Source organism: Haliaeetus albicilla, chromosome 11, assembly GCF_947461875.1.
Source record: "Haliaeetus albicilla chromosome 11, bHalAlb1.1, whole genome shotgun sequence".
Classification (NCBI taxonomy): domain Eukaryota; kingdom Metazoa; phylum Chordata; class Aves; order Accipitriformes; family Accipitridae; genus Haliaeetus; species Haliaeetus albicilla.
In genome coordinates this window covers 39,904,459-39,931,593 of record NC_091493.1, presented here as the reverse complement: position 1 = coordinate 39,931,593, position 27,135 = coordinate 39,904,459, and the positions used below count along the sequence as shown (strand labels likewise).

Genomic DNA, 27,135 nt, shown 5'->3' with positions numbered 1-27,135 from the left:
TTCTTTTGATAGTATAATTTCAAGACTGCTGATTTAATATGATCCAATTTCCCTTTCGTTTTCAAAGTTAGAAGAAAAATGTGTATATTACATCCTCTGATCTTTTCACTTGTTCAGATCAATATGTGCAAGTCCTCACAAAAGGAAAATTCTCATCACAGCTGCTTCATAACTTAAATGAGAAAAATCACAAGTATGTATCTATAAAATCTGCAATGATGTGCAAAAGTGAAAAATTTTGAAACTAAATATCAAAGTGTGTGTTAAAGGCATGAAAGAAAACCTAAATCTTTCAATAGAGAAAAAGGTTTGAATTTTTACTTCTTGGGGAGTTTTGACCATGATTAGTTTGCATCTGTCACAACTGTCTAAACCAACAATTATTTCCTTTTGCTATTACATCAACAAAACAAGACACCATGATTTGGCCTACAGCAACATAACCACTGAAAGAAATTTTTGCTAGGGTTCAATTTGCATGATAAACTGTTGTTAACAGATACCATCTGTTTTTAAATTTAGTAAAAGGGCCCATATTATACAGCTCATTACAAATATTACTAACTCTTAGACAATGACTCTTGTAAAGTGTGTATTGTAGCTAATGAAGTAGAAAGCTTAAACAACAAATCATTTACAAGTTTTTGTACAGTATTTCTAATGGAGGGAGTTTATAATCAAAGGAAAGTGTAATCACTTATGTTAAGCAATCCATGGACCAAGTCAATGTAGCACAAACAGCCATTATGCAAAATTATGACATTAAAGGGAAAAAGACTATTGCAGACTTCGCATTTTACAGTATATGCTACACAGACTAGTAACTCTGAAAGAATTAAACAGGTAAGACCCCAGACTTCCAAAATAATATTTTTCCACCAAATATCAAAAGCATATTCAACCTGGACTGAGATTTGCTGCCCTGAATTAGACCTGACACTAGTAACAAAGGGGATTCTGTAATGGACATCGGCTCTTACAATACAGTGCATTAATGGGCATCATGGTGAACATAATCTGTCAGGAACAGTCACAATAAAGATGTTCTACTGATTAATGTTCCACTAGGTCTGTATTTAATAATTTATATAATTTGTATTAACTTTAAAATTGCCATCACTATGGTGGACAAGGAAAAAAACCACAAACAATTCAATATAATAATTTTACACAGGAAAACATTATACATTGCAATTAAAACTGTTAGGTTCATACAGGAGTAATTGTTCAAGATTTACAGAGATGAATTATTGTGAAACAAAGCTGCGCATTTAAACACCATAATAAAAGAATACTTCTAAGAGGTCATAAATACTTTATAAATTACATTAATATTGGTGTTTGGTATTATTGCATTTATTTTCTTATAAACTGTGTTTTTAAATATTATTCCCATAACAATATATGGTTCTATAAAATCAACAAACTTTAAAAATAATGACAGTATGTCCTATAAAAAATGTCTCCATTAGTTTTTCTATACTTTGAATCAAGAAAGAGAAATAGTAATGTTACAGTACTAAAAAATGGTCATTCCGCATTCATTCACCTAATCCTTGTTTTTATACAAAGAATATATCTAGAAAGCATTACACAGTGCGGTTCGCGGGTATTGGTCAAGAATATCCTATGCTATCCTATCAGGATGATTAATGAAGGCACCTTTTTCACAGAATGTCAGACTCTGCCTTTTTAACAACTGACCTTTCATAGAATACTACTGAACTCATAATTCCACTTTTGTTCAGTTTCTTATTAGTGGAGTTAAAATTAATACTTATGGGAATGATGGCTAAGGTGATGCACAGTAAATCTTAGAGCACATCAACCTTCTGCACCGACTACCAAAGGAATAGTACCTGCATTTGTCTAGTTCAATAGCATAAGTATTCTAGTAAAACTCTGTGTCCTTTTAAAAGACAAATTAGGTCAATATTCAACCCTCTTTCAAGTACAAAGCTGTACATATGGAGAAAGACTTTCAAAGTTCAGATATCCTTGTGAAATAGTTAATGCCTACTGTACATGGAGGGATTTTCCGTCCTGCTGCGCTGCTGGAAACTTCCAAGACGATGTGGACAATGCACAGCATAAAGCCGCCTGTAACCCATGTTCATCTGCAGGGAGACATTTTAGCCACCCATCCAGACAGCCTGGTAGCTACAGCCGCTCACTCCCCAGGACAGCCACGCACAGCTCCATATCCTAAAACCAATGTCCTCCAGCTGGGAGTAACAGCCCTCTGATGTGCCACTGCAAGGATTTTGAGCAAGTCACTGATGCCATGAAGATAATCCTGTTTTTGAAACCACTACACTGGAAAGTTGTCCGAGGTGAACAAAGGACCCGTTTCTTTGAAGTGTTTAATATCGAAATTGCTGTTATCAGACTTCTTGGGGAAGGTAACAACAGTGTAACACGATTTAAAAAAAACCTGCTGATTTACTAATACCCTAGAACACCAAAAAAGTAAAGCTGAATGAGCAAAGCCCCCGATGCCACACGCAAGTATCTAACACCACTGCAGTCATCCAGTGGTGTCCCACTCCCCCGCAGAGGACACCCCGGGTCTCCACCGATGTCCTCTCCCAGGAGGATCACCATCACCCACCATCCAGCCTTCCCAGCTCCATCACAAATGGCTGCACAAGCCAGGGCTGGTTTCCAGCTCCCCGAGACAGACCACTACTGTCACCTTCTCCTTCACTTCAATATCTCACCACTTCTCTCTCCCTGGAAATCAACGTCCCATTTCAGCTCCCCTGCGGTCTCCCAGTCATCTCCTCCACCGCGATGAAGATGAAAGATGATCGATGAAGGCTGACCACAGCCATCTCTCACTTATTGCTACCGACACACCTACGAAGCCCAGGATGGAGCCAGATGCGGGGATGGTTGCACTGCTCCAATCAAGCTGGAAAGTCCACAAAGAACAGAACAGGTACTGTATCAGGTACCAAAGCAATGCTGGCTGGATCAGGATTGTTCTGCCCAAGGAGATGCGATAGTGCTGCTTCATTTCTCAGGGCTCACGGACCATTTCCCTACCATGCTCTGCTCCCCGGCACAGCCAAACCCTGTATGCTTCTACAGCGAACAGAGCCAGAAATCCTGCTCACACCTCCCCGCGCTGCAGTCCAGAGGCGATTAACAAGAGGTAACTGCATGAAAGAACTGAGAAGACGCCTGAGCAAAAGCAGCTCAAACAAAATATGCTGGGATGTGTTTAGTTACAGGAGAAGAACAACATTAAAAAAGAGTAAGAGATTAAATCTTCAGTAAGGATATTCATTAACATAACTGGCTGTATTTTTATGTCTTTTAGAAACAATGGCATCAACTCCTTTTCCTCAGTTTTATACATTAACATTCCTAAACCCAGAAGCTATCAGGCTACAGACAGCTTGCTATCCTTGAAGACATTTTAAGATGATAAAGATGTGAAACTTTTTATTGGTACATGAAGATCAAAATACATGCTCTGGCAGCATTGTATCTGATGTCAAACACTTAAGACATCACACAACTGGCAGCAATTCTGTTGTAAAACATGCAATAATACAAGCAAACTGCAGCTTAATTTTTCTCTACGCGTTCATTCACATTCATGTGGAGTCCATTCACATTCATTATGAGAGAAGGCATCTGCATTATGGCTAAATACTGTATCTTGCAAACAGAACAGCGTTTGCACTGTTTCAACCCTTGCAAATCAAAGAGGCCAGGAGGATTTCACCCTAAATGAGGTTTTCTACAACAAAGCTAGAGGACATTGGACTGGATTTCAACCTCCCCTTAGAGCTCAGTATTTTTCATAAGGTCAACAGGGCTGTAATTTAACTGTTCCGTAACTGGAGACCTGAGACCTATGGAGATGTTCAGCTCCTCAGCAGAAAAACAGGTCCTATAATGCAACCTAATAAATGGACCATACTCCACTTTCTGAACAGCTTTCCTGATCCTTCCTCCAGCCATGCATTACACTAATAACTATAGCTTGAGAAACAAAAACCACACAAAACCAGAAGACTTTTTTGCTGGAATCAATTTTACTCCTATACCAAATGAAAAAAATATTTCCTTGCTCTTTCAGTTTTCAGAAACGCTATTGCATCAGGGAGGGATGGGTGTTTTTCCCTGCACAAGAACAAAATACATTTTAGAACTTTGTCGTGGTTGAACATTCAGAAGTTACAGAAGAAAAGAATCGTCTCTGAAAAGTATGAAAAATGTAACAAAATAGAGTCTTCCCATAAATTTTGAAAATGCAAGCTTGTGGATTCTAGCTCATAACTTGCCATACAGTAGTGGTAAAAAGGCCAAAGTTATGACCCTTCCATTGATTATGAAAAAGTAGCATCAAATGTTTACATTGCAGCATTTTCATAAGTTTTGTTCATAATTTAACATACTCTTCTACACTGAAAACATGCACACAAGCATATAATCTTGTAGAAAAACATCCAAATATGATGAGACAGCACAACCATACAAGTAACTGCAAACATTTCTTTCACCTGCTAGCCTAGAACAATCACAAACCATGAATTCTTCCAGCTAATTCCTGCTAAACAAGTCATAAGCCAAGAATCATATTTTGTTGTACATGCATTTTGGAACAAGAGAAAAAGTGGCAGGAAATCTGAGTTACACTGGGATACAGAAGAGAAATGAAAATCTTCTTCCTCCAGTTCTGAGGACAAGGAATCAGGGTCTGAGCCACTCTGATGTGCAGCATTAGGAGTTCACACACTATGAAAACTTACTGTTAGATACAATCGGGTATCTTTCCTTTAAATAAAACCACCAGTCCCACGTAAAACGCAGGAACCTGGAACCTCACACCGTACCTCTGATGTTATCTCTGTGTAACAGAAAGAAATGGTTAAGGTACAGGAACCTTAGTGGAAAGAGTGCTTCAGTAAATAGATTGCTCAAGACTTTTGTCAGCCCTATCCTGAAGGGAAAACACTAGGAATGTATAAGCACAGCAGATACAACAGCAAATATCTTTCGTTCTCGAGGGAATACAAGACAATAACTACAATGACACAGAATTTTTATGGACCAATTTCCAATGAAAGTGCAACAAGAAGTGCAGTTCCATAATTATCCCAGACTCAGGAACAAAGGAGACCATGTACAAGACAAGAAGGAGAGCTGCCAACAAGTTAATGAACCCCAACAAACCCAAGACGTACAGGATGAACACCACAGACGAAGCCCTCAATGTACATCTCCAACACTGGTGCTAAGCTCTCGGGCTGCTGCAGTACCAGCTTCCCAATGGTGGGGTGAGGGGAAAGGGGATTTCTATCAGCATTGCCAAAGACAGACCATCCTCTTCTTTCGAGAATCTCCTTAGATGAACAAATATAAAAGTATAACATTTATCAAGAAGGGATAACATTTCAATTTAAAAACAGCTCTTCAAGAGCCTTTGAAAGACTGCTGCTTGGTTCAGCTTGGCTCCAAGCCCCAGTCTCCAACTCCTCCCTGTGCAAGCAGCGAGGTAATCCAGAAAAACAGAGATGAGAGCGCTACTGGAGGGATCCGCTGCAACGCATTTCTTTAGCCGTGGATACTAAATATTTTGCAATCCCAACTAACCAACGCTGCTCCCCCTTTGTACAGTCACAAACATCATTACTGAAAAGGTCCACTGAAACAGTTCCATAGTTCTGTTCAACTGATGATCCCCTCCGTAGGCTGAAGCCTAATTCTGGGATTTCTGGTGGACATAAAAGTCGCTGCACCCTGTAACGCTGTCCACCCATGCACGGAGCGATGCTGCCACCCGCATTGTTCAACAAGGGTGTTGGGAATGCACTTTTCATCAGTATCTATTAAATAAACAAGGCAGTCATATGCTGGATTACTTAGCTAGAAGCAATGGCATGAAAGTTTCTTTTAAATGATGGAACAATATTTAAAAAAATACGATTATTTTAAAAATTCAATTCCTTACCAGTTGAAAAGTTTACTCAAGATGGAAAGTCAGTACTAAACAGGACTCCCAATTTAGAAGTGCTGGATGAATAAAAAAATATTTCCCAATTAACACACACAGATGTCTCTTCTGCAGTCCAAAACAAAGCAGACTTTTCAATTCTGCAAGTGCTACCCTGACAGAGCCTGTAGTTAAGTTGTGCAAGTTAGAGTTAAGCCTGGTCATAAATTATCCTAATTACTATGGATTTTTGATAACAAAGTGATAGACCTGAAAAAAAGCATTGAGTGAAGACAAAGTTACAATGTGAATTGAGACAAAGCAAAAAAGTAATACACAAAAGTGTCAGCATTGGTAGTATTTATTTCATTATTTCAGCAATGCTACTATTTAATAAATTAGTAAATACGCACTCATTCTGATAGTTCTTTTAAAGATTTCAATAAAACTAAGAATTAAGATGCAGCAAACTTTTGGAATGAATATCAATAAGCAAACTGATATAATCCAGAAATACTTTCAGTGATCCAAATTCTAAACCCAACCTGAAGCAGCCTTTCACTGCTGCCACTCCTGAACAAGTTACAAAAATCCAACAAAAAAACAAAACCGAATTTTTACTCCTAGCATGCTGGACTAAAAAAATCACTAAAAGTGACTGTTTAGGTAACACTGCTTTCAAAGCCAGAAATTTTAGTGTAGCCTATTGCAATTTTGTAGCCTATAAAAGAATTTAAGATTCTACATCCACATCATGGGGAAGCTAAGAGTGACTCATCTGAGATGTGAACACAGCACTATCAGCAAGTAGAAAGCATTATCAAGAATGTATATCCGAGCTACTTTTTGTTTTCCTTCAGCATCATTATACCTGGGGGTTGTTTTTTGGCCATTTGGCATCTTTTTACCGTGATTTATCGTTACTTCAGACAAAAGATTCTTTGTTCATTTTCAAATTACCTGCATGCACTGGAAATCATACATATCATGAATGTTTTTTTGTTCCTGTATGCTTTTGTTGCCTGCTTTTGTTATTGCTATAAGTTCTATGAAAAAGAATTTAAAAACGTATTTCCCAGAACAGACAGGAAGCGAGACATGCTATCACAACCCTGAGGATATCCTCTGTTTCACACTGAAACATAAATCTTAAAACCCAGAGGATATCTGCATAAATGAAGAGCATCTGGACAACCTCAGAGTCACAAGCAATATTACCCAGCACACAGAAAACTTCTGACCTACAGGAGTTGATAGGTGATCCCAACCATGACCAACAGAAATTGCAACCAACACCGGAGCAGAGTAAAACAGGGATCTGGTTTAACAGACAAGTACACAACCAGAGCAGCAAAAGCAGAAAAACTTCCCAAAATGTTCAAGTGCAGAAAGCCTTCAAAAACAAGCAACAAAACCCCCCCAAGGTTAGCTGTCCCTGCCATCACCAGCAGAAAAAAAAAAAAAAAAAAATCAAAGAAAATCAAACAGTTTCAAAGAATTCAAGTAGAGGTGGAGAGAGTCAAGACAGACTAAGGTGCTCTGTGTCAGGGAGATGGAAAGGGTGCGACCCAGAGATCAGGTCAGTGTGGACTTTCGAATTTCAGACATATAAACAGAAGACATTTTCCATATTCTTCAGGTGTTCATGTCAGCATTTAAAATTAGAACAAACTATTTTCAGAGGTGAAGAACATTCATGAGCTGTGAAGAATGACTACTTCCAAATTATTGAGGTATTACATTTCAAATTGCCTTAATATAAGCTGATTTATATTTATGACCAAGTCTCATAGTGTTTAAACTTTCAACAACTCCTCCCAAGTCAGATCATTGAACCTGAAGAGTTTAAAAAACGAAGGCAGGAAATATTCTCCATCCTCCTTCTCCCTTATATCCAGGCATCTACACACCAGGCTGTTCAGTGCAGTTATCCATCACAAGAGGCTTTCTAAAAGTTGTATTTTGGTCAGCACGGTTGTAGTTTATATATTAATCTACCGTAGCACCAGGTACGACAGGAGTTTTAGGTCTAATGCAACAACCATCAAAAACTTGGTGTAATTCCATATTGCTTTGTACATTAACAAATGCAACTGCTGCCTGATGGCCATACGTATTCCTAGTGAGCACCATGCTTTTTATGTTTAGCATGGACTGATCCACCCAGAAACACAACAGCCACTCTTTCACAGAGACTTATTCCCTTTGACAGCAACCTGTGATATAACCCTTACTTCACTTTTAGGAAAATTTAGACATTTCCTATTGAAGCATGAAGGACTATAAAAGCATCTATCTTATTAAAGTGGACTTTCAAGGCCTTTCAGTGAGAGTGACTTCAGTGCCACAGGTGGGTTAGGGCAAGACAAAAATAAACAGCTTGCCACTATCCGTTAAATAAGGACTTGCGAAGCGTTTCAGTGTCACGCTAGGGCAGAGTGCTGCTTGTGGAACAGGCTGTACCGCAGCTAAGCCACAGCCCCTATCCTGGACCTTTGCAGTACACGTGACAAACTTGAAAAATAAGCTAATCGCCCAGACTCGATGGTAAAAACCATCTGCGGAATCCTAAATTTTTGTAAGGTAGGCAGTCTAGCAACTTGGTTCTGCGCACGTGATGAGAAACATATCTAGCTGTCCAGTAGTATAGTTCAGTGAATGTGGCAAAAACTAGTCTTTTTGAATGTTTTCTTTCCAGCTCTGGAGAGGCTTTCCATCAGGAGTAGAAAGTGGTCACCATTTTTGCAGGTAAAACTCTGTTTAGTAAGCACTAGATGCCATTACTCATCACAGGAGCCAAGCTAACACCAAGCTAGGCAGTGTCTGCTCAGCATCTCCACGATAAGATATCCATGTGTGTGCACGTGTATGTATATTTTAAATCAGTGGCGGTGCTATATGCACCTGCATTGCAGTGCCCATGAGACAACAAACTCATCCACCCTCAAAGACTGCATAACACTGGTAAAGCATTGCCAGAAGCAGGATGCGCAGAGGAACTATGTTAACCGTCATCATCTGAACACAAGCAAAACCTAACTATGGAATGACCAAACCAAGGGTACATGCATCAATAAAGAAGTAGAGGAAAAACAAATGACAAGAAAACAATTGACTGGTAACAAAGCACAAAGTTTTTAACTTCATCTCATTACTTCTTGCTCTGAACTAGCACAAGCAGAAGAAAGGTCCTCTGCAATAGTCCAGTTTCACACTAGACAAACCTTACATCATAGATAAATCTATGCTATTATCAATTTCCTTAGGAAAACAAAATACCATTTAAAAAAATCTATTAGTATGAATGACAATTTACATACTAGTGGACTACAACAGTAAGCCCCTCAAATATCAAAATTAACTAAAGAAATCGATAGCTGTTCAAAAACTAATTTGATTAGCTGATCACCAGGATTTCACATTTGCTTTCTATGGTATAATACATTTACTCAGAAGTTTAGAAGCAATCAAGAAAAGCTTTTATCACCAGCAAGCACTCATTTTAATAAGCAGTGAGGAAATTGTGTGTATTTATCACTTGAAGGATTATATGCACTAAACAACCTTAAATTCTTCAAAAGCCAATAGGAACTTAGTTCTCTGCTATTTCTACTTAATCAGAATCTCTAAGATGGGCTGCTAGGGGTCTATCTACAAAATATCTATCCTTGGAATTATTCTTATTTAATCCTTTAATGAATAACTAAATGTTTTAAGGAATTCGGGAAGTTAGATTTAAAGACTATGTAGGAAGGCAACTACTGATAACACCAATGAAACCATCCTAACACTGAACAGATGGAACAGTTTGCATTTTTTCCTGGTGAAGAGATGATAATTCCTTTGACAATGAATTTAAAACTCAAATATTTTCTAAGATCGTTTTCAATAATCTGAGGAGGATGCAGTCCTGTTCAGCACTACTAGATTGACATTTCCTTCTTGCTCAATTTGCAAGGAGGTCTGCAAGATTAAAATAGGTTACCTTTGACTTCTTTCTGTGATTTCATTAAATCCAGCACAGTTCAAGGAACTGTGATAGCAACCAATATGGAACAAGAATTAAGGTCCTCTATCCTATGCTTATCCCAAACAAGCTGTGAATTTGGAAATGATTCAAAACAGAAATATTCCCAAACTATCATTTCATTAAACAAGAAAAATGAAGTGACACCATAATGAAGTAGTGCAAAAAAAAAATATCTAAACATAGCAAGGTAGTCTCTGTTCCTAAAACATTAAACTTAGTCAAGTGAAGTACATCAAAAATATACCAGGGATTTCTATAGATAAATTCTTAAAAAGCAAGCAGAATAACTAAGCTGTTGGAAGTTTTATTATTGTTTTGTTTAAACCAAGGTACTACAGAAGACACAAGGCAGGCTACACACACAAACCAGCGGAAGAAGGGACAGTGATAGTTCCCAGTTTCTGCCCTTCTACATACTTCCATGAGACACACTGATGTATCATCACCCAAGAAATACCCCTTGATGTGAATCTTTAGAACAACCTGCTTATACAAACATGTTGTTTATGCAGCACTGCTCTCCCATGACATGCTTCTATACTGTGCATTTTGAGTCTTGTATTTACTTTAGCAACTTTGAAGTGAGTATCTGTCATGACCAAAAGTGGACTTCCACTGCCCTGGGCACTGATCATCTCATATATGTTGCTTCATACTCCATTTTCATTTAATAGGAAACAAACCACACTGATTAAAATCCATTTCTTTTACAGATTTTAAGAAAGGAACTGCAAAGCTGGCCTGTTGTGTGTTAATGCTCCCAGGATTTGGGGACAACATATCTTTGAAAGCAAAGCTCCAAGTCATATTTTGTGTAAACATTCTTTCTTACATTTTGTTTGTTCCAAGGTGTCTTAATGCAATCATAGGCTGCCAGGATAATCCTGGTGAGAAGGGACCTGAGGAGGGCTCCAGTCCAACCCATCCTCCCCAGGCTGGGCTGACAGAGGCAGCAAGAGCCTCTTCCTTACGTGGGTCCATTGTCACTTGGCACCTGGTGGTGAGGGACCAACTGTCCCCACAGTTGGGCCGGATCAACGCATGCAGGAGCTGCGTCTTTTCCTTGCTCAACCTTTGATCACCAACACAGCAGCAGAAACTCTTCTTACTGCCTTTCACGTTCCTTTCAATTTCTAATTCCAGCTGAGGTTTCACTTTGACATCATCCCTACAAACCTGGGCAGTGTTTCCAAAATCTTTCTTTGTATCTTGTCCCTTCCCACCCTCAGGCACTGCCTTTTGGCAGTGGAGCTCCTCCATGCCCTCCCTGCCTTGCCAAGTGGTCTCCTGACAAGCTGTATCCCCAAGTACAGGGATGGACCATTCTTGAGCACAAGGATGCTGCCCTGGAGGGTCCAACAGCTTTTCTGAACATCTGCACTTCCCAGCTGCCCTCCCATGGGAGGCCACCGACCAGCTTCCCAAAAATTTGCTTTCCTAAAACCCAGAGCCTGCACAATGCTTCTCTCCTTCCTCAATCCTGGAGGATCCAGCAGCAGTGTCTCACAGTCCAGCCAAAGCTGCCACCAACCCCACATCCCCAGACTCTTCCTCAGTAGCGGGCAGCAGATCTCCCTGTGCACCATCCTTGGCTCACCCATCCAGGGCCATGCATCAAAAGAGTGCCCTTGATGTCCTCCAGAAAGCATCCTGAGCTTGAATCTGACCATGTTGCCTTTTCAGGAGATACCAGGGAGGCTGAAGTCCCCCATGAGAACAGGGTTCTGTGATTTGGAGACTGACTCCAGTTGTTTAAAGGTGTCTTCCACTGTTCATAGCAAACTCCCACCCCACTCTTGGTGGCCTCTAACACATAATGCCAGTGGCATGGAGGAGCCCAGTTGTTGCCTACTAATTGATGCTTTTTGCTAACTGCTTATCACACACTTAAGACTTTAAAACTTTCAGAAAGATTTATAAGAACTACATGGGACCACTCAGTCCCTCCCATTGAAGCAACAGTTCCCAGATTTCAGTGGAACTTGGACTTAAGTCCACATAAGTTAGACACTTAGATTTAACCATCAGAAAGCATATGGAGTTTAAGTCACCATGTTTCTAGGAATGGCTCTGTACCCAGAGATACTGACAGCAAAAGTTAAAACCAGAAGCTCGAGGCTTTTAGAAGAAGCCTGAGGTCTGGGATGTACAGCAGTGCCCCGATGGACTCTCCAGCCTTCCTGGCTGATGTAGCATCAGCCACCACAAAGCAGCCGCTGCTGCATCCCAGGGCAAGGTACTTCACATCACTGCTAGGAGCACTACTGATCAGAATTGTAAAATTCTGATGCAAAATGAGAATAAGATGAGATGTGATATGGAAACCAGTACTAAATGTTTAATATGATCAGCAATTCACAATTATTTAAGTGTCTTTTTCTGGATAAGTTTTTCCACTGCATGATCTTAGTGAGAAGATAATATGAGATGCTGCTTTTGAATAAGTTATACATTTCCCTTGCTTTACTTGAACATAACAATGCCACCATTATTAATATTTTTACTCTACAAAACAGCACTAGCCTTCCAAAGAAAAAGTCCTTGACCAAAATATCAGAGGATATTAAACTGAGAAGTGATCTACTGATGCAAATCATTAAATCTATTTGCATTTGCTTACTGAACCCTAACACAGAAATTAAACTACATAGTGTGGGAAAAAGAGCTGGTTTTGCATGGTTAAAAGGAGACATCTTGGAAGATCCAAGCTCTATGTCATTAATTTTCCTTCTTCCCCTCATTAACAAGTAAAATGTTTTCACTGCTTGAAAAGTTTTAATAAATAGGAAAAAGCAGGGCAGCTGACATAAGTTTTTAATGTAATATACAAGAGCTTTTAATATTTTTACATATATTAATGTAAAAGCTAAAAATAAATGTTAAAAGGTTACATTTGTGAAGAAAGAAAAATGGCATTTACAGTTACAGGATAAGGTTTTAGAATTTAACTCTTTCTCTTCCAGCATGGTGTTCTGAAGATCATTTGCCATTTAACTGAAAATCAATATAATTGCAAAGGTGAGCTATTGCAGAAGCAGCATGTGGGTTAAGGACACATATTGCCTCACAGCTCTGCACTCCAGGATGATTTACTGTGCTTTGTCCTACCAAGTCTTAAATTCCTTTTATAGAAGGAATTAAGGTAGGCATTTTAAGAACAGCTATAATTAGCACAAGCATTGGTAGTATGTGATCTTTGTGAATTTTACTGCAAATGCATGAGACCAGCTACTGCAGCTTCCACCTCCAGCTAGAGCTGGGCAAAGCCACCCAACAGCAGATAAACCCAAACAATCCTGGTATTTCTCAAACACCGTACATTGTTCTGATCATAGCATTTGCATAGTCAAGGCTCTTCAGGTAGATGTCACAGACACTTCTCAGCAAAACACTTCTCGTAATTCAATTCTCTCACTTAGGGAGAGCTGCAAGAAGGGTTCCTATTAACCAGATGGGCATCTGTACTTACACCCCACTGTCTAATCTCAAAACAGCTCTGGGGCTTTAAATTATTCTCAGCATTATCTGTCTACATACCTAGATTTTTTCTGGAGGACCAGAGAAACCTGGGAAGAAAACCAAGATGAAGAGTTGCAATATTTAAGAATACCCACTAATTCTGGCACGTAATAGAAACATAATCCATGTCATTATGCAGCCCATTTTCCCATTTTATAACAAGGATTTGCAATGGAAAAATGCTCCACTGCATTAATCTACCTCTGGCACGAGAAGTGGAAAGGTTCCACTCATGGCCTGAATTGCAGAAGAGTTAGTAAAGATACACCAGGCATAGTATCTGTGGCATAGTATAGGGCAGGGTGTCAGGAAAAGATTTCTTTCCTAAGAAATTTCTTGAAGAAATGATGCTGCATAGACAAATTCTCACACTCCTCTTTGGCGAAATTATTTTTCAGCACTATTACAGCTCTACATCTTCTGCACTAGAAATAAACCCATCATACTTGTGGTATTTTCAAGTGGGTGTCTGCACAAGTTATATTATCTAATACAGTTTGTTGTTATTTTGCCATTTTAAAATATCACCACTGTAAAATGCGATCACTGGGTTGTTATAACATTTCTTGCTTTAGAAGTCTTGGCCAACCATCGAGGTTTACAAACACACCAGTCGAGCACCAAAGCTTTTTGCTCTTCTGCACACTGAAGTAGGGCTTTTAGCATTTTGACATGGCATTGTCTACATTAACAAAGGTTTTAAAACATCAGATTAGTACCATGTATAACTGCCCAATAGCAACCTGGATTTTTATGTTGTGAGTTTGTTTGGTTGGTTTTGGGGGGTTTTTTTGTTGTTTTTGTTTGTTTTCCACAGAGATCCCTCAAAGGCTTCTCTGCCTAGATTTCTAGACAAAAATGCAACTGAAGACTTGCAAAAACCACTCCTATTTGAATCCTGTAATACTGCCTTTGACAGATGAATAGAAATGCAGCAGTGATGTCAGGAAAAATAACACATCTAAAGTATAGTATTGATTAGAGTGGAGTTGCTCAAGATTCACTTCAGTTTAAGTGAGAGAGGAATGTGGGTTTTGCCAATCATGCAAAATAAAATCCACCATCCACACCTTACAGTAAAACTTCTCCAGCAAACCATTTCTAAAAACATACAAAACTACATATTTGAGCTGTACTATGTGTAAGGCTTTGACAAAATCTAAACTTTCCACATGTTTTTAGAGTTTAAGTTTTTGAAAGACTATTTCCAATAAAAAGTTTTCTTATCTTGATGCAGCATAAACAATCTGTAGCATCTCCACAAGAAACTATGAAAAAACCTAGCCCAGTTTATTTTTAATAAAAGGAGGACTATGCTATATAATAACTCTTCCTGCCACATCCATTGAATCTGCTGAAATAAAGATTGATGCCTGGATATTTGTAGACACTTCTACCAGAGAAGGTAATATTTCTTTTTTTCTTTCCCTTTTTTTTAAATATACCACCTTCCTGTTATTTTGTAGTAATTTGAAGTAACAAGCATCATCTTCCCATTACCCACGCATCTGCATGTTTTGTTTCCAAGACAAGCGGCAGAAAACTCAACAAGATTTGTGAGAGCTTAGTGCCACAAGTTAAAAGATACTCAGAAATTAAAGGGTTAGAAAGAGAAATATGTGTAAGACTGACCTTCTCCTTTTGGTGACTGTTCTACATAGGCACCCAAAACACGCTTTCAGTTTACTCATCAATATGAAAATCAGCATTGTCAGGATTGTGAGGGGATAAAACACAAGAGAAGCAGCCTAAAGCCCAGACCACATGTGTACTGCTGCACTGCCTCACATGCACAGCGTTCCCCCCATTTTCAAGGGAACTAAACATCTAAAATTCTGCATGGATTTTGCCCCACACATTGAACAAGCATCACCCCAGCACGACCAGGTGCTCTGCAAGCCAGCTAAAGTAACACTTGGAAGCTTTTGAGAACAAGGTACTACAGAAGCAAAGAACACGTGGAGCAGTCCAAGCCCTTCACCCAGCCACTACCGAAGGACTTAATACGCTCAGACTTGCATCAAATGCAGACTGTATCTCAAACCTAATCTGTTTATATTAACACCTACAAAAGATCCATCTAATGAACCATTTTCCAGTCACTGTAAACAGTAATTAAATACATTAAACTATAAAAAAAAGGAAAGTGCCATGCAAAACATACTTTGATCATTGATAAGTGCCATCAGCTTGGATGATTATGGTATTTACACGAGTAAAGTGCTCTGTTTTAGCTGGCAGGAAAGTGATGCATCTGGACTTGTCCACAGTCAGTCAGTGTTTTAACATCTTCCCCTATGGGAGCAGGAGTACCACCTTACAGAAGACAAACACTGCTACAGCACTTGTTAAGAAAACCAACCTAAAATAAACACAATTTGCGAAAAACTAGAGAGATGTTGAATTTTATTAACATTATTACTCATAAGGTCTATAACCTGCATGCAGACCATAGGATGACTCCATATGGACAGTGGTCTTGGTCTTTGAAATAACCAGCAATACAGCTTTACTTATCCAAGAATAATGGTTATAAATACAGTTGCCCATCTTGGATGGCACAAACGTCAGGCTCTGCAGAAGGAACAGAACCCAGTTGTTTGGTTCCACCAGATACACCACATCTTTCCTCAACAAATGACCTGGAGTCTATAGAGTGTATGCTACCAGTAGCTTAAGTTTCAAACAGGTCTCTAGGACACCTTTCCCCTCCCTGCTCCCACTCTACATTCAGAGATCATCCCACAACCATTAACTTCTTTACTGCAAATATATACTTTGTCTCATTCAGGTTTTATCCCATACCATTTTAATTAGAAAATCTCCACTGTAACAATAATTTTAAGGAAGATCTGAACAGGGAAGAGCAGCACCTCTTCCAAGCTACATTGCCAATAACCCTCTATTCACGTAAGTCACATCAGATGTTCACAGTAAACCAGAAATCTATTCAAAGCAGCTAAGCAGGGTAGTTGCATACCTACCTCCTTCAGTCGGTTTTTAGTATGCCCCTGAGCTCCACTAAGTTTCTTAGCCTTGGCTGATGCTTATTGGAAAAATAGGAGGAGTGGCACTCTCCCAAATGCCTCCCACTTGTGGCATCAAAGTGAGATATCACTCACAGTAAATTTTACAGTATGAGGAATGAAACAGTTAGCAAAGTTGACATTTAAACCATCATCACTGGCTATGATTAAATACCTCAGAGATGAACCGAGTGGTTCACACCTCTCCAAGTTATTGTTCTAGGCTCTTATCAGACTCCCATACACTGCTGCATCCGCTGCGTTTTCACACACTTGAGATTTTCTTTGAATCTGTAATAGCTGGAAACCTGGTTAAACTGAGATTCTGGAGAGTTTCTGATAATGTTAAACTGGCAGAGAGAGAGTGACTGAAACCCTGGCGAACTTCTTGAACTGCAGATTCACCCTTAAAAGGTTTAGGCAGATTAATAATACAAGAATGGCCAAACTGGCTCCTTGTTCCTCCTTCTCTGATCTCTCTCAGTAAGGTGTAGGGAAATGAAACACTATAAAGAAAATTGCAAATAACCTGCAAGAAATACAGAGGGCAGATAGGATCACACTGCTTCCAAAAGAATCACTCTTCTGAAAATAGCGTAAAGGGAAGTCTGGGGTATTCCTACACCACCAGGAAAACGCACACTTTGACCATACAAGCAATGGCAAAGCAAGTCAACCAGCCCAACCTCAGTTCTCAGAAACATGCACAAAATGCCAAAAACTCCTCTGCAGCCTCCCAAATTCAAGTTCGCATCCATACCGACAAACACCCAGTTCCCCAAGTGTATGGAGGGGGAGCAGACCACCTGCACACGTTGCCTCCTGCACCCCAGCAGCCCCCGGGCTGGAGGAGCAGGAGACCAGCGGCGAGGGGGTGGCTGTCCCCACATCATCCGCATCTTGCCCCAGCACTGGGCCCATCCAAGGATGGCAGCAACAGACCCCAGCCAGCTCAGCTAAGCTTTTAAGTGGAAAAAAGTCAACAACTTCTCACAGTGGCATCCTTAAGTCCCACGGTGGATGTCAATATTAGCATAATCTGGAATCTGTGCCCACTAATCAGAAGGCAAGTTTAACTTTCATTTCACATGCATGCTCATCAGTACGCAGCAATGAGTTGCACTGTTCATGACCCTGAGCCCAGCAGGACAGGATTTTCCAACCACACACTGGAAGCCGTTTCAGTTTACCTCAAGGCATGTTATACTACTGCCCTTTCTTTTACTAAAATCCTCCAGTTGCCACCGTATTTCACTGCATTAGCACATCTGCTAGCTACATAACCCGTGCTGCACATTGACTGTGCAGGGAGATGGGAACCCTGGGGTGATTTTCCTGAAGGAAAAGGGAATTCCTGAGCGAATTTGGATTTTTGCAACACAGGGAAAAACTGTTGCCTGCTGCCATCCCAACTACCAAGTCAACATCCCCATGTTTCCAAAGTATCTTCTGCTGTAAATATTTAGCACAGGAAAATACAAGCATGGTTTCTGTTACTGTTAACAGAAGTCACAAGTGTGACTCCCTACTCACCATGTGGATAATTTACCCCTCCAGCTCAGGAGTAAGACAAGGCTTCTCAAAACAGAGTTGTCCCAGGGTGGGAACACCACAGATGACAGCGAAATAACAAAGAAAACTAATTCCGAAACTTCAAAGCTGCTAAAGACACTTAGAAGGAAAATAGCAGTAAAAAAAAGTTTTTCTTTTGGACTTGAGCAGAGTTAACTTGCAATATTTCAGGCAGGAATACTGGACGAAAGAGAAGCCTTAGTTTTGATCAAGAAGGCTATACTTGTATACACTGAAAGCAAAACTACAATGGCTGATACAGTAGTAAAATATATATACCCTCTCTATATATACCTTTAGTTCTTTTTTTGCAAATATGAACTGTGAAGCTGGAGTTCTTAGACAAATTTATAAATTCAAGCTTCATCTTCAATATACTTTTTGCCCCACTTTACAGCGCTGAAGAAATACACACCAATTGTTTCAGAAAACCCAATGTACAGATCTCCAAACAGCTTGTGAGCCCAGTGCGTGCACCTCCTTATAATGCTGTGCATAGGTTAAAACTACTGCAGCCTCCATCGTACAGCATATGGGTATCAAACACAGAGAATTTCATTATTCCAAAGCTAATCTGATACGGATATCATCTATTCTGGCCCTAACTTCAGCACTTTATTAATTGACAATGCCAACCTGAATGACAAATGAACAAGTCAATCCACAATTTAAATACTAAACCAGAAATAGGTGATTTCAAGTTACTGATTTAAGTTAGCCAATTGTTAGCACTGCGTTTAGATTGCAAAATGGTTAGAAACAATCTTAGCACTCAGTAAATTAAAACTTTCACAATCATATTTAGCTGAAATTCCTCATATATATAGGTGAAGTTTTATTTTATGTATATATACACATACATTTAAAAAGCTTGAATAATAGTTCCTCCTCTCCAAACAGAAACCATTACACTGTGACGTGTCTTGACTTTTAAACTCTACCAGCTTCACAAGGAGAAGAATAACCTTAGGTTATTACAATTAGTTTAATCTCATTAATAGATCAATTTCTTTCAAGCATACCAAAAACTGAATTTTACTTTGTTGCTTCTCCTTTTAGTCTACATTATAGTCTGTGTTCTTAAGTTTTAAGGAGAGCCATCACGGAATAGGCTGTAATCTCAGGTGATTAATTGCACAGCATTTTACAAGCTGTAAAATAGAGCAAGATTTCCACAAACCGATTATGCCATTAAGCAGGCACTCTTATCAGATTTTTCTGCAACTAGCAGGTTTGTCTGATGATTGCAAGTCTTATGCATTTATATATTTCAAAGGTTTACTTATTTTTGTTGTTAAAAAAACCTAAAATCTATATTGATTGTTACATGCAATTCTACATGAAAAGTCCCAAGCACCGTGGAGCAGAATACCAATATTTATTACTAGACTTGCGCTCATTATGGTTCTCTCTGACAGGGGTCCATTAAAATCAATTTTTATGTTTCTTGTGTTTTTTTTTCTACCCAATGTTCTTACCATAGTGTTTATTAGCCAGTTAGGAGAAACACTGGGCACTGTTTTGTTTTTATTTTATTCTGTCGAAAATAATGAGGCCAGATTTAACAACTATTCACTAGCGATGAGTAGAAGAGATTAAATGTTATACTTCAGCACAAACATTTACAGATGGCTTTAAAATTTTTAGAACTTTATCATCAGTAAAGACAAAAGCAAGTCCCACCTTCCACCTCTTTTTCAGATTTAAATTCTTAAAGTAATTGTAAGAATATTCTGCTTACCATTAACTTCTGAAACACTCCTGAGTAATATTCCACCTATAATATAACAATTTTTGCATATAAATCATGCAATCTGCTAAGTTAAGTGTTATCAAGATGCCACTAAAGCCTCAACACCTCTGTGAGGCTGGGAAATTAAGTTAGCTCACCACTGAGAAAACTGAAAGACCAAGATCAGATAAAAATTAAGAATCTGGAAAAGGATCTAGACTGCCTGATGTCTGCCTGAAGAACAAGATCATGAGATCCTTCTTCCAACAGCCAACCTGGCCATGGTACACAAGTAAATGGCAGCCCCCATAAACAAGCTGTCCTTACAAACGGGACAGACCTTGCCTCGCAGCAAGGCTCCCTCAACGAGGGGGGTGACCCACAGTTTGTGAGTATTAGCATCTTTCATTTGTGCAGGCAGAGGTGAGGAACAAAGTACTCAGAGCTTTTGGGGACACATGAGTCATTTCCTGGAAAAGGGTCTGTGTGCCTGAAAGATCGATTTCTCTACCCTGCCTCCCCACCACCACTTGCTCTGAAAGTATTTACTGTCCCTAAAAATTTTGTTCAAAAAGAAAAGGCAAGCCATCAAATGAAACATTTGAAACCTCAACATTAAAGATAAGTCAAACACAGACCCTTGCTCTTACCTCTCCAGAACTGCTACACAAACACACCCAGTATAACACCACCTCCCCATTCACCTTTTTGGTCTCTACTAATTAAGAGCCTGTAATTATTTCCTTCCAATAATCTGCCATTTCACTATGAGCCTGTATTTTTTAGTACCACAACTTCACACCTGTTTTTATCTTCAGCTTTTATTTTCATGCAATTCGTTTTATGTCTAGCATTATAAAGAACATGCAATTTCTCGTATTCATTAGCTTCGAGAGCCCACAGACCTTTTTCTTACTATTCTTCCACCCACTCACTGACATTTCCTCTTCTCAAGGGTGAAGAGTCCTCATCTGCTTAGTTGTTCTTCAGGCAGACACTGCTCTACAGCAAAGGCAAGCTTCAGCCTTATCCTAAATACTGCTTTATTGCATTCCTCATCAACAGAAATCCAGTACTGAAATCAGCATATGAAGAAACTGAAGTACTTATTTCCATATCACTGGAGTTGGCAAAACTGTCAAATCTAGAGGCTTGAGAGTTTTCGTATTAGAGGCAAAAACATTTCAAACCAGAATACACATTATGCTTCACATTCCTGATTAATTTTACACACACTTAAATTACAAGGATAATAAAATAAGAAAACAGAAAAGGGGAAACCCCACAAATCCATGAAGAATTTCAGAAGTGAAAAGCAGGGGAACAAAAAACAACATGAAGAGAAGGAAGCCAAACCTGGTTGAGTCTTGTCAGGAAACGCTCTGCTGTCATGGACTGTGGCAAAGGCTGCAATTTTATTACCAAAAACCGTTGAAGAGACAGACCAACCTTAATAAGTAGCATTCATTTTGGCAGAGGAATTTGGCAAAGAAATTTGGCATGTAGTAGTTTTGAAAGAATTCAGTGCTTCTAAAAATGTCACTCAGCATTTCCTCACAAATAAGGGAAAAGCAAACCAATGATCTGAACAGGACAGATGCACTTTAGCAGATCGAACAGCACTTATATTCAACAGTAAAATATACTAATACCTCTTCAATCAGTTCTATATTTGGGACATCATCTCCACTGCCATGTATATCGTCTGTTCTGAACTCCAGAATACATTACAGATAGGCAAAACCAACCAAAGCTCTCAAGTAGTATGCAGTAATTAAAGCAATTATTCAATACTAGGGTTCTGCCTGTTGGAACACATATATCTAGATACAGGCCTGCAAAATTTGCAAAATATGCATGAAGGTCTTAATCCTCAGTGACAGATTTACATGTGTCCCCAGAATTAGGGGGCAGGATGTACTTTCAAAACCTGTGTTAAAAATACTTGTATTTTAGAACATTTCTTGGTTAATATTGATGCAGCAGAGTGAAACACATTTTGGAGCTGCCATTCCTTAAAGGTACTGGAGGCTGGTTTTGCCTCTCAAAGGATCAAGTACTGTGTTCCCAAGCACGCATAGTCGTGTCTTAGATCCTCTGCGCAATCTCTTTCCTTCACCACATACATAAACCTAGGATCAATAGGACATGAACTTACCCACTTGGCAGCACGCTCATTTTTGGAAGTTTTATTTCATGTAAGCCTGTTTCACACCCAGATATCTTGAGTTTTCCCACAGGACTAAGCAGAACCGCATGTTTCTCCTCGCACTGAGATTCTCCCTCTTTGGAAGACACCTGTTCATGAAAACAAACTCCTCTTTAATTGCATGCATTCTCACCAAGGACCATTCATCTCAAGATATTTTGAGTAGTTTTCAAAAGTAATTTTAAAAAAAGCAAGAAAACAGCATATTTCAAGTTTCCTCAACTATGACTTTTACTTTCAAAACTCCAATGTAAAATGATCCATCCTAAGTCAGCATCTAAATCAAAGTCTCAAAAACCAGTTAACTAGCAGAACAGTGACTTTTGTAAAAATCCCAAGTAATAGCAGTTTCATGGTTGGTTTATCAGCTAATATTCGATGTGTTGTGATTTCAAAAGGATTACTGTGACAACAACGTATATTCACTGGTTTAGAGCAGCAGTGTTATACAAATAACTCCTGGAACACAAATAGAATGTGTCTGCTGGAAAAATATATAAAAAAAATCAATCATTCCTTAGTAAAAGAAACATTTTTTTATTCCCATTGTTACTAGTCTGGTTTTACAATTACTGATAGGATGTAGCTGGAAACAGATGCCAAGCATTTCTCAATATTGTACAAGACCAACAATAACATACTTGTCAAATTCATCTTGGCTAAAAAACCCAGTGTGACTCAGTAGATGTTTGGGCTGTATTTACAGTTTGGTTTGTACAATCATTAGGAGAGAAACAGGACAGAACACCACAAGTATGTCCACTGCAGTCACCCAGACACCAAACCATAGGTTCCAACCACATCACCATCGGTGCTGTACAACCAGGACAAAAAACCTTTGCTCCAAAGAGCTAAATTCAAGTGAAACTGGACAAAAAAAGTGAACAGAACAAAGAAACCCAAGAAATTGTAAGGCAGCACAAGCTAACTCAATCAACAAACCTCCTGGTTATACTGAGAGACCAACAAGGTTTCTTGGTTTTTTTTCAAGTACTCAGACCATACGGCTACCTTGCAGTTTGCTTTACACCTGAAAAATTTGCTTGTTACTGCAATATTCAGAACCAACAGCCTCCACAGACAACTGCACAAATTTATTTTCCCAGTATTTACCCAAGTTTACAGTCTACCCCAAAGCTCTCTGAAGTCCACCCCACCTATGACACCTGTGTCTGCCTACAGCAAGGGAGATGATGCTGAAAACCCAAAGAAGTATCAGATGAAATGCAGAAGTGATTAAGAAAGTGGGAAACTGATTGAAGAGCACAACAACAGACTAGGGGTGCATCAGGAGACAGGAAAAATCTATGCATGACGACTTAGAGCTGACCACTGCTTGCAGCTATACAAAATTTTTTATTTTTTCAAAGTAAAAGAATTTCTTTTTAAATCCCATTATTAAGTGCTACATAATGAAGTCACATCTGCAAGTAATATAATCAGTGTGAAGTGAGGATTAAAAAAACCCCAAACAAGTAGACATTTTTGCCCACGAGGGCAAAAGTAAACCTAAACCTCTGAATTTTGGGAAGCACTTAAGCAATTCCTCAGTTACAGACACATAGCAACCAGCGCAAAGTTACCCAGCTTAGAGAAGTTCTGTGCAATGTGCTGGGCTTGAACTGCAGGTTTCTAGTGGTTTATTTAGCTTGACTACAATCCAAATCAGCTTTTTGCTAAATAATCAAATGTTTGCTGGTGTTACAAAGAAACTCTCCTTTTCAACAAACTTTTTCCTTGTTCCTTCTCCCTCTTCAAGGAGAGGACACGGGTGAACTTTTTTTGGAGCAGCACCTCACTGCAGACATCTTAGTAAAACATAAAAGTTTACATATGTGGAAAACCAGTATACATTCTTCATTTTTATTTGTGTGACAGCCCTAAACTAGATGCACTGAACCTCATACCATGTACTCCATGAATATAACAACTTAGTGATAAGAGGACAGCTTTTTCATTATAACAAAACACAGGATGCAGCGAGTAACAGAAAACTATAAATAACCCTATGAGTTCACACCAAGTTGAACTAAGCTTTATAGATGAAAACCTTGAGTGAGTACAACTAGTATTTTCAGTCTTGTTTGTCATAAGCATTGGGCAGCAATATTTAGAAGGTTTATTTTTATAAAAGAATGAAACTGCATGACATATATCCACATACATATGCGATTGGGTTGGGAGCCTCAGAGACGAAGGTCACCATACAGATGTACAATGCGTGCTACCCTCTGTCCAGACACTAATGTGCCTTTTCACTATTTACCTACAGCTACTGAGATGAGCCAGAGAAGATCAAGGTAACAATATGTTCCTGCAGGCAATGCTATTTTAAAATAAAGTGAAATTTTATTCAAGATTTAAGTTGCAACAGTTTTCAGATACAAGTAAACAGCCTTTAAACTTGGCCAGCTGAAATGACCAAATGCTTAGACATCACTTACTGCAGACTGGTGAACACTGAAAACCTGATCCTGCCCATATCCTTCCAACACAGGCACAATTTGCTCAACACCATCTTCCCCACAGTGCCCTTGTTGAAGCTGTGAACTAGAAATGAATGGCAGCTTAAAGCAAAAATCTAATAAATCCAAATAAACTGCCTTCCGCCTTTTTTCTCCAGCTTACGTAAATGAACCATTTGAGGAATTTTGATCAGGTACTGCACAAACTCCACCTTCACTCTCCCTTTCCACTGTAAAACCTACAAAACTGTGTCAAAATCTCTCATAATGTTGATATTCATTAGGTAGGAAAAAATAGGACTTGTACAGAGGAAACTTCTCCTGCCATCCTCTGTGAGTCTTGCTACAGAAATAAAAATGTAGGTACAGCATATGTAAGCCTACATCTCAATAGACTGCTAAATGCTCTATAGAAAATTGGAAGACTGTTGTTAGCCAATGGAATTAAGTCCTTTTTGGCATTAATAATAGATGAGACTCAAAAGGTTTTCACAGTGGAAGATTTATCAGTAAGAATATTAGCATGATTTATGAGTTAATGTCCTGTACAGAGGAGCCTCATTTTCCAGGCATGCTCCCATGACTTTGCAACAGCACGTGCCTCGGTGGCACCACACTCCTCCGAAGGGCGAAGGTCCCCTCAATTACACATCAACTCCACTGAACACCACTAGGAAAGAGAGATGTGCCACTCAAATTGCTTTCCTAGGGTTCAGATGCTAAGGATGCACAACAGCAGCGAGTTTTATCTCCTAAACGAGGTGCCATGAACCCAAAAGCCAACATTAGCTTGATGACTTGCATATAAGGATCTTAACCTCTTATGCTTTCCAATGTAATTCAGTTTAACAGCCTTGCTGCAGCCAAGGTTTTCAGTACTGAAACATACCTCCCATTTGATTAAATACAGATTTTATTTAAATTTGCATTAATGGTCTTTCACATTACAGCAAATAATTCAAAATTACTTTCTATGTTCTACTGCTCCTACACCCCCCAAAAATTCCATTGTAGTTTGGTCTGAGACCCTAGAATCCAATTCATATCCATAATGGAGAATGCATAAATAAAAAATGCAGAGAAATCTTGAGGATCAACAAGGTTCAAGAAAATCCATAGCAAATTGTTTCCATGCTTCATGTTCTCCCAAGAGGTTTGTATTTTCCAGAAGACAAGTCAAGAGAGCAAACCTCACAGTATTTCCTGCGCTTCAGCACCATGCCCCAAATCACTGTTATGGAATTGAAGGGGAGAAAGAATGCAAAATATCTTCATGAACATCACTTCCAACTTTTCCTGTGTTCTCCTCAAAGATTTCACAGCGCATCTGTACATGTTAAAACCCTAGAGACCGCAGATTTCCACTGGAAAAAATACAACAGTACTGCCTGTGGATGTGTTTGTACCCACCCCAAGTGTTCAGCCCTCAGGACATCAGAAATTGTCTTAACAGAAGTTCCACAGAAGGCTGTGGTCAAAGAGACCAAAGATGCCACCTTTCCATGCATTTTCCCTTCAGTATTATTGAGCACATGAATCCTTCCCATCAGGAAGGAGCCAGAGCCCTATCTCTGATGGATCTCCCTCTACAGGGTTTTCTATTTCCTTCACTCTGCTTCAGCAACAATATAAACCTACCATGCCATATCAAAATATTAATGATAATCCCCTCTGCCACCACCTGCATCTGATTTAACAGGGTATTTCCATTAGGCTATAGCATGTGGCTGAACATCAAATGGAAGTCCTCATTTTTTTTTTACTTGACTATTTCTGAGAATCAAGGCAAAAATAACATTCAACTGCTGCTAAACCTAAAGTGTCTTTGCCCATACTGCAATTTTATTTTTTTAAACCAAGAGAGTCCAAGTGCATTAATCAGGGCGGTGTCACAGCTGCCTGCAAGAAATGGGTCTCTTGATCCTTTCAGATTAACAGAAAGTGTTAATTGCTGAGCTACCTGATAATGTAAATATAACCAACAGGATGAAATTGCAATACAATTCCTTCTCCTATTTCACTTGCCATTTCTCAAACCCAGAAATGGTTGTATTGCTACCATTTCCAGACAAGCCACCACTGCACATTTGAGAATTCTCTACTTAATTCTTCCACGCCATTAAAGTTACTGTTCTTTAAAAATAAAGAACCCACCCAGATGCCATACTAGATGTCATGGTTTAACCCCAGCCGGCAACGAAGCCCCACATAGCCACTCACTCACCTCCCTCACAGTGGGATGGGGAGAGAATCAAAAGGGCAAAAGTGAGAAAACTTGTAGGCTGAGATAGAGAGAGTTTACTAGGTAAAGCAAAAGGCGTGCACGCAAGCAAAGCAAACCAAGGAATTAATTCCCCACTTCCCACGGGCAGGCAGGAGTTCAGCCATCTCCAGGGCAGCAGGGCTCCAGCATGGATAACGGTGACTTGGGAAGACAATTGCCATCGCTCCAAACATCCCCCTTCCTTCTTCTTCCCCCAGCTTTACATACTGATCATGACGTCCTATGGTCTCGGATGTCCCTTGGGTCTGTTGGGGTCAGCTGTCCCGGCTGTGTCCCCCCCAACTCCTTGTGCCCCCCCAGCCTCCTCGCTGGTGGGGTGAGGAGCAGAACAGCCCTTGGCTCTGTGCA

General features: G+C 39.4%; 1 protein-coding gene across 7 annotated transcripts in view; it reads right to left on the bottom strand.

Annotated features, from left to right (window-relative positions):
- Positions 1–27,135, bottom strand: part of MGMT (O-6-methylguanine-DNA methyltransferase) — a 169,175-nt gene that overhangs the window by 124,757 nt on the left and 17,283 nt on the right. For all 7 annotated transcript variants that reach the window (XM_069797257.1, XM_069797253.1, XM_069797256.1 and 4 more), the window contains one exon: positions 21,988–22,127. In XM_069797257.1, the coding sequence (XP_069653358.1) occupies positions 21,988–22,127 (140 nt within the window). The remainder of the gene's footprint in view (positions 1–21,987; positions 22,128–27,135) is intronic.